Raw genomic sequence first — 19,918 nt, 5'->3', positions numbered from 1 at the left:
GAAGCACCTCATGGTTATTTATGCTTTTCAGATGCTCTTGTTTAAAACTATTACATGCAAATATACAATTCTTAAAAATAACACGTTATAACTTATTAAAGCTAAAGAGCAAAAAAAAAACCTTTCCTTTCATTCGTGGTTTAGTGTTTTCAGTGTGCTGATCTTGTGATTGTAGCTGGCAAACTTTACCAGAAAAACTCGCTTGGTTCCTGGATTAATTTAACTCAGCTTTGTAATGAAACTGTCTAATCAAAATGGCATAACAGCACAATAAAATCAACAAAGGATTTAGTCTTCCTTTAAGATGTGGGCAAAAGTCTTTTGTTGAGATACATGCCTTTTTTATGACTATTCCAGTAGTTTTTACATGGCAGAATCAACATAAATGGGAAGAGGAAATCTAGCCTCATTGCATGATTATATGCATTTTATCAGTGCATCCATCTTTTACAGAGAAAGTTGATTTTTCTGTGTTTAATTTCTCATTTTGTGCTTTTGTAACCATTAATGTTTTTGTTTTATTTTGTTTTTGTCCCCCTGTGATTCTTACAGCTCAGAATAATGCAAATGCAGACTTTGCAAACTTTGATGCATTTGGAAATAATAGTGCATCGGGTAATTTTGGAGGTTTCCCCACAGCAAGTCAGCCACCTTTCCAGCCCCCAAACACAGGTAGAGAGTGCGTTCTGGTTCTTTTGCCTTGGTAAAGAGAAGTGAATGGTATCTTTCTGACTGCTGACCTGTGACTGATCTGTAGCTCCAGCTTCCCGCCAGTACTCGCATAATCAAGCATTTCTGATAGCTCTGGGGAAACCTAAAGCTGTATGGTGATCTGTTTCTATCTCACTAATTTTTTTTTTCCATATGCCCAACTCATGTAACCTGCAGTTTCTTGCCTAGCTCTGTCGTGTTACAAAGCCGTTTTAAAAATAAAAGGGAAACCTGACACAATTTAACCTTTTAATATCAAGAACTGGATTTGAGTAATATTGATAAGTGATGAATGTTAGGAATTTATCTGAAGTGATTCCACCGTATCAATAGAGTGCCTGATTGAGCATTGAGGTTGAAAAGTGTTTTTTCACTGTTACACTGTTAAGATGGGTTTGTTAGTCAGCCATGTGGTATATTTCACAGAGTGATGCTGCATTGCACAGTGTGGGGTAACCATTCAGAATAGCTGCCTGTTTGGACCTAAAAACACCCAAACCTTTACAGATATCTACAGTATAGTGGTGAAACCTTAGTTTTAGATTCTTGTGTCTTGTAATATCCTTAGCATTCTCACTTTCAGTTTTAACATTTATTAACTGCTATTGACTAGGACACTTGAGTTCTGTCTAGGGTATGATTTACACGTTTTCACTTTTGGCAGCAGACAAACTTAAAAGTTGTGTATCTAAAAGACTGGTTATCTGTTTAGAGATGCTCCAAGACTCTAGCTTACTGTACCTAATGAGTTGGTCAGAAACTGCAGTGGTTTTCACTTTGTTTTCATGTTTTCTTTTGCAATAAATACAAAGGGACATTCACATTAAATGCACCAAAGAGGCACGACCAAAGGAGTTTTAAAAGTAGTGCTCAGACTGTAGAATGCAGAAATAGTATTTTCACTAACTAGTGCTAACTTGATCACTGTGCTGGTAATCTGAAAGCCTCTGCATTCATACATGTAAGAATGTCAAGAACACAGTTTAATATCGATCCATAATGCAGTCTTAGGTTTAATATTGTACCTAATTACTCTTAATATTAACTTGTACATTTAGGATTTGTGCACAGTTCATTCACACAAAGTATATACAGTACCTATAGAAGATCTGCACACCTTTTTAATAGAACATTTTGTGGCTGGACAGCCTGAAATCAAGACGCATAGAATCGGAATTTATTTGACCTTTACTTTCACGTAATAACCCAACCTCCAGGTGTAAAACAAATGCTCAAAAGTTCTGAAAAGATTAGAAATGAAAACACTCCAGACATGTGGAGAGCGTAAGATATAATTTATATGTACACACTTACCAATCCTTGACAAATAAATTCTTAATGCCTGCCAGTCCTTCAGAGTTTCCATTGGTTTCTTGGTGGTGTCTCCGATTCAGTCTCCTCCTTGCTTGGTCTTCCTTTTTGAAGGGATGACCTAATCTTCCCAAGGTTTTTAATGTGCCATGCACTTTCCACTTCGTAGTGATGGTCTTGACTTTTCCAAGGCATGTTTCAGGCCTTTGAAATCTTTTCTTATCCACCCAATGTTCTGTGCCTTTCCATAGCTTTATAGAGGTCTTTGAATAGCACTTTCTTTCCTGTAGTTGACTTCTTACTTTGAGATGCACTCCTAAGCACAGGAGACCTACAAGAACAGCTGATATAATTCAGAAATCATCCGAATCATGAGTTTGTGATTTAATGCTTCTGGCTGTTAGTCCACAAAATGTGTTACTTTGGAATGGATGTGTAGACTTTGTTGGCACTGTATATTTTCATTACATATGTAAATATATACCATATGTGAGTTTTAGGTTCTTTTTTGTAGAATAATGAAAATAAGAATATTCCATGTTAACATCTACACCCATGACAAATTAACCCTCTTTAGTTACCACTACCCCCACCTGTCTGTTCCTCTTTCTGAGCATCTACTGCCTATCCCACCTAGGTGAGAAAACAGCTCTGTGTTTGGTGTGAATGTATCTTCACATTTGCTTTGGGCTGATTAACACTGTCTGTGAAACAGCTTGGCCTGAGTTTTCTTTCCATTCAATCTTTGTCTTTGATAACTTTACTTTACATTTGTGTTTTTCTTTTTTGTCCTACTATTAATTTTTTACCCCTTCCTGAAATTTTCTGGCTGTCCAGCGTTCAGAACGCTTTCATCCAGCTGCAGTTTTGGTGAATTTACCTCAGCTTTCCCTCTTCAGGCTGCACACAGTAAGTTCCACTTCACAGTGGGCAAATTCACTTCTGTGTTCCATCCTGTGACATTTGTAATGTCTTTATATTGTCTTTGGTTTTGTCATTGTGCTTGACTGTATTGCATGTTGTCTTCTTTCCTTTAATCCTGCAAACGTATGCTAACTACTGGAAAATGATAGCTAAAGTCATTTTTCTCTGTTTAAGGTTTACCACAGGTGTGGTTATGCAGTGGCTGGGTGTGTTTTTTATTTCACAGACTGTTGCTGGTTCGTACACATGCGCTGTCAATAAAGTAAAAACTTGTACAAATATTTATAACATTATCATTTTTAGGATCAGAGTGCCAGTGTCGTTAATAGCATAACCCTGTTAAAATATCCACGTGATTTAAAAAAAATCATTAGTATGATTGTAAGTAGTACAGCAGGAGTCTGTAAAATCTTTCCTTAGTATGCTGAAGATCATGTTTTAAACCTGAGCCTGTAGTATTGTTGCATAATTGAAAGATTTTGAAACGGTATTGTAACAGAACAGTTAAAACAATGTGAAAGTTAAAACTGCAGTATAAATCTTTTTTGGAAAGAGTACTGCGTTCTATTAAAAATAAAAATCTCTTCCAAGAGTTGGCAAATGTTCGTTAGTTCTGTACCAATGGAAAGTGGGGATAAAAATAAGTGGAAACCATATCCTTCCTTATGATCTCTCTAGGTTGAGTAACATCAGAGTACACTTCAACACCATCTAGTGGTACACATTGTAAAAATGTGACAAGTCTTTGTTTTGGAAAGCATTATGGAATCTTTTGTCAGTGATGCTTTTTTATTGTACAATATTAACCCTTTTTTTTAACAATTTAGATCTGTTAGAGGAACGGAAATCATTCATTCTGTAAAGAGCATTATTTTTCTTTCATTTTTTGCTTGTATCTACAGAAAAAATTTCCTCTTCCTTTTAAGAATACAAGAGAAACTACATGTGAAAATGTCATAAATTTGATTTGAAAAAGATCCATCTTTCGGCAGTTTTTTTCATTACTTCTATCACAGTCAAATTAAGAATTTCTCATGGTGTGGGGTTGACAGATTTTAACCAATGAGTATGTTTCTGTGCTAAAGAAGCATTTAGGACCATGCGGATCAGATCCTACAAGTTTTAGTCCACTGCCCGCATCTTGGATCAGGAATGGTCAACTCTGTAGTGAAGATGCTTTTTTGGTGGAACTCGCCAAGAGTTAAGCCTCATTAGTCCTCAGCCCAGTATATTCAGCTCGGTTTAAATGTGTCCTAGATAATGAGCACTTTCTAATCTGATAGTGTGTAGAGCTACCTCCCATTTTATTTCCTTTGACACTCATTTTCTAAATCACATCAAAGTGCTGCCCCCTGAGTTTACATGTGACACCATGAGATTGTTTTAATTACTGTCTTATCGGTACGGTTGATTTGTCAGTAGAATTATTCGAATTTCCCCAAATTAAAAAAGCTGCACTGGGGACCAGTGATTGACCTATTTAGCATTCTGGCAGAGCCTGGATTTTGGCTACGACCTTCCTGTTCTGTATACTCACACATAACTTTGTAAAGATGCTTATTGGAGCTAAGCACTGCATTTTACTTTAGGCCTGTGGGCTGATGAAGGAAAAGTAGATACTGTTTGTTTCAGGTGACCACTTTTCTAGAAGTACTAGCTTCTAAGATGAGTAAAATCGCTCAGTTTGTTATTTTGCATTGGAATTCTGTTTATCAAGCCTTTGGTTGTTAACTCCAAGTTTGTGGCACAGGTACTCTGTGTTTCGATATACTTCACTGTACTTTTTGTATGCAAAGAGCATGCACAACACAATAACACTAGCTGTAGAAGGGGAACTGCTATAGCTACAGCCCACTCATGATGATTTTTGTAATTTTTCTTTTTTATACAGGTAGCAGCTCTGGATTAGCTAATGCCAATTTTGCAAATTTTGACAACTTCCCCAAATCCTCTAGTGCTGACTTTGGAGCCTTCAGTTCCTCCCAGAGTAACTCAACAGGAGTCCCCAAAGCTGCAGTAAACAAACCTAGCGTCCCCACTGCAGATAAATACGCAGCTCTCGCTGACCTGGATAACATCTTTAGCTCTGCTAAACCTGAGCAAGGTAAATTTCCTGCAGCAGTTTTTGTTTTGCAGAATTAAAGATGTACATGAAAGAACTGCTGTAGATCTAGATGTGCAGAACAGTGATTATGGTGTTGATTACCGTCATGCCAAAAGCAGCAAATTCCTACTGAATTTTTCCACTGAAGAAAAAAGGCATCGCAGAAAATGTTTCATTTTAAATACTTGTCTTTACGGACAAGGTTCTAAGAGTAGCTATGTGTTTTGGCAGCGGTGTTGGAAAGCCTTGCAGATATGTGCGAGATTCCCAGATTCAACTGCTTTTCCCGTTTGACTCATCCATTTGCACTTATGGGGCAAGGAGGAGTTTTATTAGCCCCCATTACGGTGACATAAGTATTGGCAGCCACCCTCTGTCTCCTCTGATTCAAGATGTGTATAATAAATTGTTGGTTAAACTGTGCTTTAACCGATTTTATTATAATTTCTAACTTTATTAAGCACTGACACATCCTCTTTAGTGATAGGTGATATTTTGTTGTGAATTAATTAAAATGTGTGAATACTTCAGCTCTTCAGCTTTCAATCAATGGAATTGTAGAAATAAGAGTTCACACACAGTCTTAATGGCATCTTACTTACTATTTTCTAGCATGAGTGACTGTTTAGTGAACTTAAAAGAAGCATTGTTGTTAAATAAGTTCAGTTAAGCAAGCCACATTTGCTGCTCTTAACAGTGAATAACATTGTTATTCACAATGGACAGATGGAGGCTGTCTGTTATGTCTGCCCCTTTTTGTCTTCTGATAGGTCATTGTTTGCAATAAATACAGAAGATGCCATGTTTCTATGTGGATGCCTGAGCGTACATATTTTTACTTCTGATTTCAGTATTTCTGTTTTATTTTGCTCCTTGTAAAGCACACAAATTTCTGTTCTAACCGTCACTTCTAAATCTATTTTGCTTATTATTGGTGGTGGGTAATTTACTCCAACTGTATAATATCTTAACATATCAAAGCTTTTTTGTTATATGTGTACTGATGCAACCAAGAAAGATTATATTGTAGTTTACATTCAGTAAAATAAACTATCTCACTCTTCTTTACTTGAGCTGCAATTTTATTTGATGGTCTAATATTAACTTGTAAAATATTTTGATTGCAACCCAAGTTGTGAAAGTATGTTATTTTGCCAGGTGTGTAAAACTCTTATACACTTCAATGTTTAATCAGCTCCTTACTGGTTATTGACTGCATTAACATGGTTGCTTCAAGATACCTCATGCGTATTATTTTTGCAGCAGTTCAAGCATGGACTGTATAGAGTATTGTCAAAATGTGAAAGACGTATGAATTTATTGTATTTTTGGATTTGCAGATTTTATTTTTTGTTTTTCTTAGAACTGTCAAGTGCAACTGTTCATTCAGTCATAACTGAGATAGGGCTTTTTCTCTTTTAAAGTCTTAACCACTGTCGTAACAAAAACAAATCTGCCTGCATGGTGTCAAATATTCAAAATATTTTTTTGTAGTCCAAAAAATGTAGAGTCTTGTGAAGCTAAATGTTTTTAGAATTCATTGATATTTATCCTTTCTAATAGGCTGATGTTTGTTCACCCATTTAACTTTAATATTATAAATTTAAGTTTTTTTTATTTCTGTGAGTGTGGTTGAAGGGATAATTAAAACTAGTTTTAGGACTATAAACATCCTGAAATCTAGGCGTGAAAATTCAGATCAGTCATCTTGAAAGACTCTGTTCCAAGGGACCTACATAGGTTTAGGAATCGTCAAATTGTACAGTATTGGATTTTAATTCTCTTATTTTCTTTATAAAGTTTCTAAATCCTTTGCCTCAGAAGTGGAGATTGAAAAACTTTGAATCGGTGGTAACCGTTGACGACAAAACATGAAAGGCCAGGGCTCTGAGTGGAATCCTCTAAAGAGTATTTATCCTTTGCCATGAAAAATCAGTTCAAACAGCAGTATGAAATGTAGTGTATGCATGGGCTGTACATTCTCCTGCTGCCTAGATCAGGTGTTCGTCTTCATTCTGCAACTAATTTTTTCAATGTTTACAATTTGTGAAATTCTGTATTTTTCAAATACATTTTGGGCCACTTTCTCTGCAGGATAAATTTTCATTTTCTTCCTGGGTTGTTTCTGAAAATATTTTCAAGAAACTCTGACTTTATCTAATATTGGTGTGTACAGATTTGTAATATTTTAACTGTTAGAAGTTCATCATCATTTTGAATAAAACAATGGAAAAAGTCAGATGCTTCAAATCTGTTAAACTTGCCTAAACCTGGAAGAAGAAACAGTTGATTGCCTCTTTCTGCTTTCCTTACTTCAGGATTAACTTGATTTCAAAACATTGTTTTAAAAAATCATTGAATTTTTTTGTATTTTATTTTAGACATTGTTACCAAAGTCTGATAGTGAATCATATTTCCTTTACTATGAGGGATCTGAAAACATTAATTACAGGTGCTTGTCAATGTTGCCTCTGTGACAGTCTTTATATAAGTTAAAGGATTTTATCCTCACAGGATTCTCTGAGGAAAACAAATGTTTGTCTTGGTTATTGTGTAAGGTATGTGGGCAGATGTTGCGCTGACCGCTGTTCTTCCTGGCGTTTGTGTTCAAGGTGCTGCTGCTCAGGTGAGCAGTGTCAGCTCTGCTCCTGCTGCAGTTCCAGCTCCTAACCAGCCCCTGGCAGCTGGGGGCGATCGATACGCAGCACTGGCTGAGCTAGATAGTGTCTTCTGCTCCTCCATGCCTACAAGCAATGTCTATAGCTCTACCGTTAGCAGGTAAGACATGCATTTAATACTATTTGTAAGGCTTTAAGAGTTTTTTTTACTACTTTGTGCCATTTGGCATAGTTTGTTTGAAACAGACGATTTGAGCTGCTTTTCTTTTCTGGATGTGCTCTACAACAGCAGTGTCTTCGGTTCTGTAACGGGCCCTACACAAGCACAGCCCCAGCAAGTGATATCCAGTATCCCGGCAGGATTTGGAGGTACGTTGAGCAGTTAATCTTTAAAAAAAAGATTGAATTTTACTTGTTGTGCTACCCAGAGACCCTGCCGCATAAGATTAAATTACTTTCCCCGAGTGCTGACTTGGAATATTAGATGTTGTACTGTGTTTTTCGAACCGTGAACTTCCAGGACAGCTTTTAGAAGAGACTGATGAGAAGTTTCTTTGCTATTCTTACCCGTGATACAAAGTAGCAAAATGCATCATATTTAGGCAATTTTATAACGTGCACCCTCATTGTGCACAGAACAATGTGCCTAATTTGACAACTTCCGTTCTGTTCTTGGCTTGTGCCCGTTGCTTGCAGTGGTTAACTCTTTCTTGGTTTTACTTTTTTGAAGCTGCTACATCAACCAATCCTTTTGTAGCAGCAGCTGTCGCCCCAGCAGCTCCTCCGACCAACCCCTTCCAGACCAACGGGAGAGCTGCCGTGGCAGCAGCAGCAGGTAAGGACAGCGGGTTGCCATCTGGGGATGAGCAGTCTCTGGCAGTCCTCTTGGTTTTTGGTTCATTTTTCACTCTTAAATTTGCAAACATCACCTTGCACTTAGAAAGTCGATAGCATGCAAATTTATCAAATAGAGCCTTCCCTCCCACTCTGAAATAGGCATAAATATTGTAGCTCAGTATATTGTGATTGTTCATTTAAGGAGCAAACGCTTGAATCTCATGCCACTTTCAGTTTTTATAGTGCTTAAAGAATGGAACTTTTGACGTTACCTTGAAAACAGTGATCATATCCAGTATGTTAATCTCAAGTTTGTATAGGCCATTCCTAAAGCTTACCGATTTTTGTCCAAGGTGTTCTGACATAAACGGGTTCACTGACACAGCAGTCTTCTATTTACTTAAAGTGACATTTATCAGATATTCCAAATAGAAGGCTTTGTCTAAACTTTCACTAGAATAAAATTAAACACAAACTAGCTAATGATATGAGCCTGATTTTATAAATCATTTGGATTCTAAGATTATTTTTTTTCTAAAATTTGAAAAGACTTGGCCAACAAATAAGGCATATGTGCTTCTTGCTAATAAATCATGTACTGTGGTATTTAAACACAGTGGTTGACTGACAACCTTTTGGAATTATTTTTTTCTTATAATTAAAAAATATATTCCTATTTTTGAATAATTTTGCTAGGTAACAGTCTACTGGAAGAAAATTAATGCATTACATTTGCAACATGCTGAATTAACTAATTAACTAACTTTGAAAAGTAGAGTAACTTTAGAAGACACCAAAACTGGAAAATCACCTCTAAACCACAGAAGGCTGGATGGTTTTGTAATCTCAGCCATCCTTTAACTTTAAATGCAAAATAAAGATCATTTGTACATGTGTTTGTGTGACTTACTGCTGTGTTTGGTTGTTTTTTTGTGACTTTGTGGCTTTCAAAAAAGGCCTTTTAGGAGCACTGCACAGTCAAGCCTTTCCACAAGTTCACTTTGGTAGGTGGCCACATTTCCTATTCCCTGAATCAGTGTGGCTTGTTGTCAAACTGCTTAGAAACATTTCAGATTTTCCTGGATTCTGCATGTGAAGTCTGATCTGATCCTAGTTGACCTATGTGGGCATGGATGTGTCATCTGATGTATAAGCACTTTATTCATAGCTTAATATATCTTCCAATTTGTTTAATATCTTAAAAGGACATTAGCAGGTCAGAATTTTTCTATCGTATGATTTCCTCCAACACATCCATGATCACATGTAAATGTTAGTGTGCAGATACTGCTAGTGTGGGTTGACTTTGTACTTGTAGCTTGAGTGCCCTTTCCCATCTCTTTGGTTTCAAGTGTTTAAACTTTGATAAGATTGTGTGTTTCGTGATGTAGGTTATTTGTGCAAAAGGTTGACAAGGTAGACACTTTGTCAGAAACTTGACTCATTTTTTACTGCTAACCTTATACACTTGTTTTTTTCTTTAGTATCCAGTTGGCATTTCATCTGCAGCATTTGTCCTTCATTTTGTTTGTTCAAATCTAATGATTGAATTTATTATTATTAATTATTCTCTAGTAAACAAGTACCAGTATATTGTTTCAGAGCAATCTTTTTAATACCGAAAGGGTTTCTTATGAAAGTTGGTCTAAGAGCATGCTTCATTTTAGATTTAGAATTTTTAGTCACTTTTTCAAAAGGACTTTTCCGTATTCTGAGCATCAAAAGGAACACCACCTATAACTACAAAATTGAAAGTCATCAGGAAAATGATTTGAGCATCTTTTTGTAGCATGGGCACTGAGATGTTATTGATCAGACATGATATTGTAGCAGTTGGCACATATACAGTATGTACAGGCGAATATAATCCTCCAGCTGTAAGCTTAGATGACTTTCCAATAAGTTTGTAATTACCACAGTAAAAAGTCATTATGATGACCACCATTTGTCACCAACAGAGGGTCTAAATTGAAAATGTAGGCATGCAAGAAGTAAGTGTGGCTTTGAAATAAGTTTATTACTAGGGGAAAATGTATGTATTTGGAAGGAATGTATGTTTAAACTCTAGCACAGAAAACATTTCTGACCTGCAGAAACCACAAACTGCCCACACATCCCTCATAATCCCACTTTACAGATTTCTTTGAGACTGAGGCACACAATGTCTAAACATGTAAGAAAACCAGGCTCTACAAAAGTAAGTGGGTAGTAGTTCATTATGTCTGACATTTGAAGCAATAAAAGCTGTACATCTGACTCACGCTTTGCACCAGGTTGAAGAAGCTGTCTGGTGTGATTTTGTCCTATTCCTTTCATAGAGCCTGGAAGAGCACCTGTTCATGGGTCCCCGAGTCCTAGATGCCTAGGGCTTAAGTCAGTCACAGAAGGCATCTATGGTTTAACTGTCAGATGCTCATGCAACAACACTGCAGCTGTTACATAAACACCTTGAGAACATGTACTGTTGCCTCTTTATGATGAGGGCAACGAGTGAGAACTTGATCCATGTAACAATGCAGTGAGATAGCTGTCGACCAGTACCGATAAAGTTCAGTAGTGACTAGACACTCTTGCCCAGACCACTGTATTTGGATCTTGGGGGGGGGGGGGGGGGTTGTAATTTATGTTCTCCAAGATTGTAGCCCATCATTTATAGGCTGTTAGGATGCAGCATCTTGCCAGGTTAGAATTTGCTGGATGTGAGCATGTCCTGTATCCAGTCAGCTCTAATTTAGTACTTATGCAACACTCACTTGAGTGTTTCATTGACAGCATTAACTTTTCAATGCTTTTCTTCACTTGTTATGGTCAGACTTCACTTGAAAGATCAATGAATCAAATGATGCAGAAATATTTAATCAATATCCAAAATCTGTATACTTCTGTAAAGCTATACACAAAGTTTGATACATTTTTGTTGCTCAGAATACATCATCTTATACCATAGGATAACAGGACTTCAACAACCTATTGTTCTCATGGTAAAGTCCATGTATAAAAAAAGTTTAAAAACAAGTAAAGCAGATAAGTCCTAGTCAATTAATACTAATCATAAATAAAAAGTATTTTTAAACTAAACATGACTGTGACCGATCTATATATTTGAAACTTATTATGTTATTCCACTTGATCCTTACATGTTTGGTATACAGCAGCGTAAATGTATATTCTGTAAGAAAACATAATTGGAAGTGTTAACTTTTTTGTACTTTTTTTCAGCTAGTTTTGGCACTGGCTCCATGAGCATGCCCGCTGGGTTTGGAGCAACAACTACCTACAATCTTCCAACCAGTTTCAGTGGGACATTTCAACAGCCACCGTTCCCCGGCCAGGCAGCATTTCCACCGCAGGCCACCTACCAACAGCAGCCCAACGGTAAGAAACTAGCTGTCCATGCTGGACAAGAGCCGCAGTAGCACAGGCAAGCCTAGTGGCCATCTGTTGATTACGGTTAATGATTTCTGCTTTCTAATTTGTAAGGTGCAGGGTTTGGAGCCTTCGGACAAGCAAAGCCAGTGGTGCCCTCATTTGGGCAGTCCATGGCAGCCCCAGGAGTTTCTAGTAATCCTTTCATGGTACGTTCTATATACCTGGGTACTAATGGTTACACGCTAATGACATGCATTAGCTTGACTGTGCTAATTCTTTACACAAAATATAAAAATATCTGACAATGATGCATTAACATACAATAGATTTATCAGTAGGCAATAGTCTGTGACAATAGTCACTGCAGATAGTAGGTCACAAGTAAAGAAAACATCTATATAGTGTATTTGTAAATTCAAAATGTCAAACCTTTGGTCCTTTGGCCGTTCCTGACATTGCTGTGCAAACCCATCTCAGGTTCTTAATAGAAATATTGGTGCTGATTTATGCATGACTCTGCATTGTTTCTTTAATGTCTCTGGACTGTTTTGCAAGAAAGATCAATGCTGAGGGTTGAAATACAGGTAGTTTGTAAATACCGAAAGCATCTTATACACTTGCATCTCCTGGTTCTCAAGACGCTTTTCTCTTTCCTCTTAGGCAGGAGCGCCTGCAGGCCAGTTCCCAGCAGGAAGTTCTTCTACCAATCCCTTCTTATAGCCCGCACACATAACAGCTAGGATGTGGTCACTCAGCATCTTTGCACCTCTTGCACTGTTTTGTTTCACAGTTAGCTTTAAACACAACAGTTTCTAAAACTTGTATTTTGTATGAAAATATAAAAACAACAACGACGACAAAACAAAACAAGATAATATGTGCAGAAGTGGGGGCATTTCTCCTCGACATCCTTTATTTAACCTGTGAACTGGCAAATGAATCTCATAGCCGCATCATGTAAATTGAAACTGGCTAATACTAAGTTATTGCAAACCACATTCATTATGCTGCAGTACTGTACATATTTTTCTTAGAAATTTAGCTATTTGTGCATATCAGTATTTGTATCTTTAACACATGTATGTTAAGTCAGAAATGTTACTGGGAAAAGTAATGGGCTACTGAACGTTACTGTATCAATTTAATGAATAACCAAAATCAGTAAGATAAGTTTGGATTAGTAGACATATATTTAAAAAAAGATAAAGATTGTATTCAGTTCCCAAGTAAAAAAAAAAGTATTTTCTTCCATGAAATACCCTGTGCATTGTATGGTGACATCTCGCAAGTAAAGGGGGAGATAAGCCTAAGCGCTTGATTCTGATCTAGTCTTTCAGGTGGTGACATGAAGACCACATATGTTGGGTGTTACAAAGATTAAGTTAATGTGTATATATATTAAAATGGATTTTAACTAAACCGTTCAATTTTTTTGTATTTCTGTACAATTCATTTTCTTGTGTTGAAACGTTTTGTGAAAAAAAGATTTGTAAATGCCCATAAATTTAAAGATCTTGCACCCTTGCAATACTTACGTTGGGCTGTGCTGCACAGCACTGCTTTCAATTTCATAATTAAAATCCCATTTACTCTCTGTAGGAGCAAGTAATGATTGCCTGGTGACATTTCAAATATTACAACATTTAACTAGTTTTATTGTAATAGCACTTTTCATCTGCCTTGTACTTTTAGTTTTTACTTTTAAGAAAAATAAAGTTAAAACAAGTCTTTTCACTTATTTGAATCCATTTGTTATTTAGCAAGCCAGTCTCCATCTAATCCAATTGGTTTAATCCAATCAACGTCTTTCTTGATTTCCTAATTAGTAGTGGTTTGTATTAAATTTGAGCAAGGCTTGAGACAAACATAATATAAATTCCCTTATTCCCTATAATGAGGGTACTAAAACAGTGCATGTAGTCTTAATCCAGGTATTGGCCACAAAATAGAAACTGATATTGAAAGCAAGGGGTTCCACACAGATGTGGCAAATGTATTAATTAAGCAAATAATCCAGTATATTTAAGGTCTTGTATCAGAATGCTGGACAGGAGTGGTCACCAGTAATTATGGCCAGCATGGCTTTAGGAGGAGACCTCAGTGACTCTGATAGCAGGGTGATTATTGGGGGGCTGTAGTTACGCCAAACATTTCAAATTGCTGATGTTTCACAAGAACGTGTCTAAGGCGATGTCCATATGGAACTCAGAGCAACTGAAATGATCAGCAAGGGGCTGCAGTGGGTGAATACGCTTTCTCCAGGACAATATCTGTACATTAATTTAAAGTGCAGGGCAAAACCTTTCAACCTGGACCTAGTTTCTTCAAAACATTAAAATGAGAGGGGGATACCATAGTGAGACTGCAATGCACAACCTGCTCATCATAAACGCATGTTTGCAAGTCCAATGGTGAAACAGCTCAAGCAATGGACTACTGCAAAATGTGATCTGATCAGGTGAATCATCCTTCACCATGTTGTCCACAAATGGATGAGTACATGTGTGGAGAAGTTGAAGGGTGCTGGTTTAGGTGCACACAATCCCTTAGAAGGCAAGGTCAGTGCTAATCAATACTTAATGGTACTTGGGTATCTTCACCAGATGTTGCAACATTTAACTTCTGCCAGGAGGGTGGTCTTTCATGATATTCTTTCTATGCATCAGTCATAGCAGTATAGACAACGTTCCACACCCCGTGCATCACAATCTCTGTGACAGAATGTTGTCCCCATCGAGGTCTTCAGCATCCCATCCTTGGTTGGGTTCGGGCACCTCCTCCATGTTGCGTTTGCTTCTTTCGTGAACCAGAGTGTATATCCCTCTCAAGAGAAACAGGGCAGCAATAGCTGCAAAATAGCTTCCGTAAATGATAAACTGAAAGGTAAAAAAACAATTAGGGACTTTCAGTGTCTTGAAACACCTAGATGAATTTTTGAAAACATTAAGAAACACTCAGCAGCTCATCTCCAAGTCAAATCTGTGCCTTTGAATTTTCTTTGCTAACGCTTTTTGGAGAGATTTTTAATTCATATAACCATTACATATCTATCAATTGGTCTTCTTTAAATGTAAATAGTTTTTAGATATGCTATGCTACATGTTATGTGCTGTATTGCATGATTAATTATATAAAATTTCTACCTTTTGCAATGAATTACTTTTAATAGTCCTGTCAAAATTAAATACAGAGAAAATCATAGAGCTTTTGTGCTCCTGCTTTTCCTTTTCTGTGCTTTAGTGCAGTTAATGAACATGAGCTTAACTGAAGAACTTGGTCATTGTATTTACTGTGAGCTGGATATGAAATGGAAATAAATACCTGTGGAATAATGTCCAAACCAAGACCTCTGGAATCCACAACAATGACCGTTAGAATGGTCTGAAGAACTAAAGCACCAAAGTTGTTTGCTCCAAAGACTAAAGCATATCGTTCCATGGATAGGTGAGCAGCAATCTGAAACCTAAGAAGATAAGGATTCATATATGTGTGTTCAAGGGTAAGCTCTTAAAACAACAATAAGATTCATTTTCAATTATGATTAGCACAACTTTCACCAAACAGTTCATTATATTTATTCAATTTTGCCATTAATTTATGGTTAATAGGATTTTTTCACCTTTTTATATTTAATCCCAGTAAAATTCGCAGAGGCACTGAGAGATGTGATTTTGTTTTCAGAGGGCACAGGTGGAGGCTACACAGAAGTGCATATTAAGACAAAGTACAGGAGATTGATTTTGATGTGGAGAGCTCTGGGAGTCTGGAACTAGCTCCACAGCCATGTTGTTGAAGCTGATATCCTGGCTCCTTCTACAAATAGCTAGAAACTGATTGAGTTCCTCAATTAGTTCCAAACGTCAGAAGGGCAAAATTATTTCCTCTCCTGTGTAAACTTTCTTTACATCATCATCACCCTCATGTTATTTTCAATAACTGCTTATCTAATTCAGGCTCATGGAAGCCAAGAGCCTATCCCAGCAAGCAACAGACGCAAGGCAGGATACACCCTTGATGGGATGCCAGTCCATCGCAGGGTACACACCCACACCAAGCCAGGTTTTCCCAGAAACCATTTAACCTACTGTACCAGCATGTCTTTGGACTGTGGGAATTAGTTAAAGCACCTAGAGGTAATCCATAGAAATGCAGGGCAAACATACAAACTCTATGCAGACAGTACCCCAGGAATTGAACTGGGGGCCCCAGCTCTGCAAGGCAGCAATGCTAGCCACTAGGCCACCCTTTTAATCTTTCTTATGTTCTTATTTTGTATTGAGTTGAAAGAGTTGATATTCCACACCCTTACATGGCTATGGTTATGAGCAGCATGTACAAGGCCTTAAACACGGTGTAGCCTGTGTAGCAAACCCATATGATGTCGGTGAATGTCATGAGGTACAGGGCAGCAGCACTGAGGGCAGAGAATAAGCCTAAGGCCAGTTCGCCCCACATGGTCCAATCTACTTCTGTGAAGCCAATGGCGTAGGCTGAAGCTGCTCCTGCAGATAGAAAACAAGGCCATTAAGAATCCATTGATGCCGTCTTTGAAGCATAGTTGACTTAAAACCCCAAGTAAATTTTCTGAAGAAACAGAATCAAATCACATTTCATGCAAGCCCCTACGAACCAGTAGTGATCACCTAATATGTAATACAGCATTCAGTGTCCTAAACATTTATTTACACAAGTAGGGCCAATATCGTTAGCCTCCAAAATTATTCAGAAGACTTAGTAAACTAATATATGATTTAATTAAGACAATGTAAGGCTGTTTAACATTAATGGATTAAACTGATAAAGAAATGTCTATAAAAGAATAATTTCTTTTAGCCATTGTTGTAATCAATGGGAATTTCTGTCATTGGTCCTAATGTGATTGGATGAATGTCTGACGGTGGAAAATATGAGCTATGAGGTTACCCATATGTATTCTGTTTTGTTTGTTTAGAACGTGTAATACAATTATAAAATTCATACCGAAGAGACTTGAAACTGCTTCCACACCTCCGTTGTATGCTGTGAAATTCTGAGAGGGTTCTATATGTTCCCACAGCACCTGTACATAGTTCACTGTTTGATTGTATCCACATGTAGCCAAGGCCCACCACAGTGACCAGTAAACCAGCTGCTTTGTAGAATAGCACTGAAGGAAGTCGAACCACAGCTGTGCGAGGATGCTGACAAAACTGTGTTCATTTTCCTTGTGTTTGCCATTGGAGAGTACTGTCCCACCCACGTCGGTTTGACAAGCCCCCTCAGGAGTGTCTGGGTCACGGTGCTGGGGTGAAGGTGCCTGAGTCTGTCCTCCATCCTGAAGAGTCTCCTTCCGGTGGAAGAAAATGCTTCTCTTCGGCATGGGCAGGAAACAGGAGGAAAGGAGAGCGATGCATATGAAGACTAGTGTCATGACGAGGATGTAAAAATAAGACATGAGACTGAAAGTAACCAAGACCTGACCCAGCACGGAGCCTACAGTGTAACCAACAAGCTGTACGCTCCTGCAATAGCTGGTCACCTTCTGGTAGTGCTCCAATTCTACGACACTGTAGATGTAGGAGAAGTATGCCACATCCATGGCAGTTACCATTCCGTAGAAGAACTCCATAAACTGCATAGCCAGCACTCCTTCAGCCCACAAGAGCATTAATGTTGTAATAATCAAGTTGAGCCCTTGTAAAATGATAACTGGTTTATATCGTAGATAGTCAGTTGCCAGGAACGCTGGGATCAGGACAATCAAATAAGAGTATGTCCACACTGGAAAAACTTTATTTGTTACCTGAAACAGACATTGTGAATTAGAATGATGTTTTTTTTAGTATTTCCTCAACTAAGACCAAAGCTATTGTGGTCCTAAGCAGACTGAAATATGACCTGACAGTGTCAGTCCTTCTGCTAAGTCATCCTGTCACCTGCATTGATAGGCATGATCAGATGGGTTTATTGAATGTCCATCTTTCTTCTGCAGGATATTCACGGTCGATAAACAGTAGGCAGAGGAAGTTACTAAGGTCTATAACAAAGTCCATACCAACTTACTAAAGTTGGTATAACATGTAGTTTACAGTTCTGCATGCAACAGCAATCCAGACACATGAATAGAACAGATACTGAACTTTTATCAGTCAGTCCTAAAACACCACACACGACTTGTTCCCCTCATTCTTTTAAAATGACTAATGCCTGCACTCAGTTTAATTTACCCCTGCCTGTTGAAAAAAGCTCTAAAACATCTAGAAATAAAATTGTATTTCCATAGCAAATCTTTCACATAAAACAGATTTCATCCCAGGGTTTAAATCTTTAACTTCTTCACCTTTTTCTTTCGCTTGGCCAAGGATGTTACAGGAGACCAGCTTGCCATCAGATCCTAGACTCTCTTCCAGATGCACATGTCCAAAAATCTTTAATTTACACCTCAAACAGATCAAGTTTTAGAAGTCTAATGATCTGTTGCAACTTAGCTTTAATTGTGCATAAAACGTAAACTTTGTTTCACAAAGTCTTTTTTTTAAATGAGAACCGTGCATACATAAAGCTTACAAATACCTTATACACTTTTCAGTAGAGAACTCACGCAGGCTTACTGTACCTCTTCTGTCGTTAGGTTTTTATCCGGTCCTGTGAGATATGGAGTCAGAAATGGCTCTATTGGTTTCACTGTGGTGAAGAATCCATATACACATAGGACCACAGTAGGAAACCACCAGCCTGACTGTAACCTCTTCAATGTCTCCATGGTGGCTTCAGACTTCCTTTGAATTGACTCGCACTATTAATACTGTGTGAAATAACTAGTACTCAGGCTTTTCCGGCTTCTTGTTAATATAAGTGCAAACTGTTAATGAGCAATCTGGTCAAAGTGCAGCAGGGAATCGTGGACATTTTTTTTTATCTTTATTTTCGTACAGATTTCCTGTATATTCTCATGAAAATATACGGATGTAGACGTCCTCTCCCTAAATATTTGTGGGTGTTGGGAGAACATAGACAAAAATGATTTTAAGAAAATAATTGAGGAACACATAGGTTCTTGAGTTAAGGAAGATTAACTGTATAAACCCTAATCTACTTTATAGGTCTTTTTAGTACAATAAGCACAAGAGCATGTTATGTTTACATGAATTCCTTTTGAAAATCATTTTCTTCCAAGATTTGTGGTGATTACTGTGTAACCCAGATGGAACAGATTTTTCTACACAATTGAGGCAACATGTTCTAGTGAATTACTTTATCACAAGATAAAGGTGTTTACATGACTACACTTTAACAACCTTCCCCTCCTAAACCTTTGAAATACAGCCCTGTTTACAAGGGTTTATGTATTTCCATACTGTAGCTCTTGCACAGTACGTGCTTGTGTAAGTTCAGAAGGACAAGGAGCCAGGAATGTGTGCTCACCACTGGGTCTAACTGTAAAAGCTCTACCTAGTGGTAGATGGACTCAGGAGAACAGTAACTCCCAGGACTCTCTTCCAGACTCTCAGTGTGTTCAGGTTCATCTCCAATCCCATGGAACCACAAACAAAATACAGGGGAAAGGACCTTACCCCCCAAATCCCATGCCCCCAATAGTTCTAAGACAAAAAAGAACAAAAAACAGAAGAAAGCCATTCCGTCCATCTTGCTCATTAGGTTGCTAGTAGTTAATTGATCATAGGATCACATCCTGCCGTTTCTTGCAAGATTCCAGAAACGGTATTGGCTTCCATTACATGGCTGCTTGGATTGGTCCATATTCCAACCCTGTATAAAATTGTGCTCCACTTAAGTTTTATGTGTATTTCCCTTTACTTTCTATTTTTGTCCTGGTGTTCACGTTTCACTGTTGATTAGTCCACTGGTTTTGACTGTGAGGATTTTGAAAGGCTTGAATCTGATCCTTTCATAGTTTTTGTTCGGGGCTAAAAAGATTCACCTTAGCGTGTCATTGTAAGACATTCCTTTAATCTTGAAAATGTATCTGGTCGCTCTTCTCAGGAATTATTCCAAAGCAGAATATGCATATGGTTTTTGCATTGTGATGACCAAACTTATACAC

The 19,918-nt window shown here is 37.7% G+C and overlaps 2 protein-coding genes across 17 annotated transcripts in view; one reads left to right on the top strand and one right to left on the bottom strand.

Annotated features, from left to right (window-relative positions):
• Nucleotides 1-13,610, top strand: part of agfg1a (ArfGAP with FG repeats 1a) — a 45,067-nt gene extending 31,457 nt beyond the window's left edge. The window contains exons 6-15 of one of the 16 annotated variants that reach the window (XM_088912808.1): nucleotides 553-672; nucleotides 2,860-2,931; nucleotides 4,838-5,050; nucleotides 7,663-7,828; nucleotides 7,958-8,037; nucleotides 8,399-8,503; nucleotides 9,462-9,509; nucleotides 11,725-11,880; nucleotides 11,992-12,080; nucleotides 12,535-13,610. In XM_088912808.1, coding sequence (XP_088768934.1) covers nucleotides 553-672; nucleotides 2,860-2,931; nucleotides 4,838-5,050; nucleotides 7,663-7,828; nucleotides 7,958-8,037; nucleotides 8,399-8,503; nucleotides 9,462-9,509; nucleotides 11,725-11,880; nucleotides 11,992-12,080; nucleotides 12,535-12,594 — 1,109 coding nt within the window. In that variant the 3' untranslated portion in view covers nucleotides 12,595-13,610. Of the gene's footprint in view, nucleotides 1-552; nucleotides 673-2,859; nucleotides 2,932-4,837; nucleotides 5,051-7,662; nucleotides 7,829-7,957; nucleotides 8,038-8,398; nucleotides 8,504-9,461; nucleotides 9,510-11,724; nucleotides 11,881-11,985; nucleotides 12,081-12,534 lie in introns of all 16 variants that reach the window. The other 15 variants (XM_088912807.1, XM_088912811.1, XM_088912814.1 and 12 more) reach the window with 15 other exon arrangements.
• A 318-nt stretch (nucleotides 13,611-13,928) lies between these two features.
• slc19a3a (solute carrier family 19 member 3a) lies at nucleotides 13,929-18,631 on the bottom strand. The gene is made up of 5 exons (XM_088912824.1): nucleotides 18,470-18,631; nucleotides 16,855-17,656; nucleotides 16,184-16,376; nucleotides 15,196-15,337; nucleotides 13,929-14,750 (listed from the first exon to the last, which is right to left on the bottom strand). The coding sequence occupies exons 1-5, from the start codon at nucleotides 18,614-18,616 to the stop codon at nucleotides 14,577-14,579; spliced, it is 1,458 nt and encodes a 485-aa protein (XP_088768950.1). The 5' UTR covers nucleotides 18,617-18,631; the 3' UTR covers nucleotides 13,929-14,576.
• Between the last annotated feature and the right edge of the window lie 1,287 nt (nucleotides 18,632-19,918).

Source organism: Atractosteus spatula, chromosome 4 (assembly GCF_055471065.1).
Source record: "Atractosteus spatula isolate fAtrSpa1 chromosome 4, fAtrSpa1.hap1, whole genome shotgun sequence".
NCBI lineage: Eukaryota > Metazoa > Chordata > Actinopteri > Semionotiformes > Lepisosteidae > Atractosteus > Atractosteus spatula.
This window is presented reverse-complemented; position numbering and strand designations above follow the sequence as displayed.

Bases quoted from the DNA above. Each gene is read 5' to 3' on its own strand.
- slc19a3a (XM_088912824.1), bottom strand. From the start codon at position 18,616: ATGGAGACATTGAAGAGGTTACAGTCAGGCTGGTGGTTTCCTACTGTG. The intron at 17,657-18,469 runs GTACAGTAAGCC...TGTCTGTTTCAG, and splicing joins AAAACCTAACGACAGAAGAG to GTAACAAATAAAGTTTTTCC. The intron at 16,377-16,854 runs GTATGAATTTTA...TTCTATCTGCAG, and splicing joins AGCAGTTTCAAGTCTCTTCG to GAGCAGCTTCAGCCTACGCC.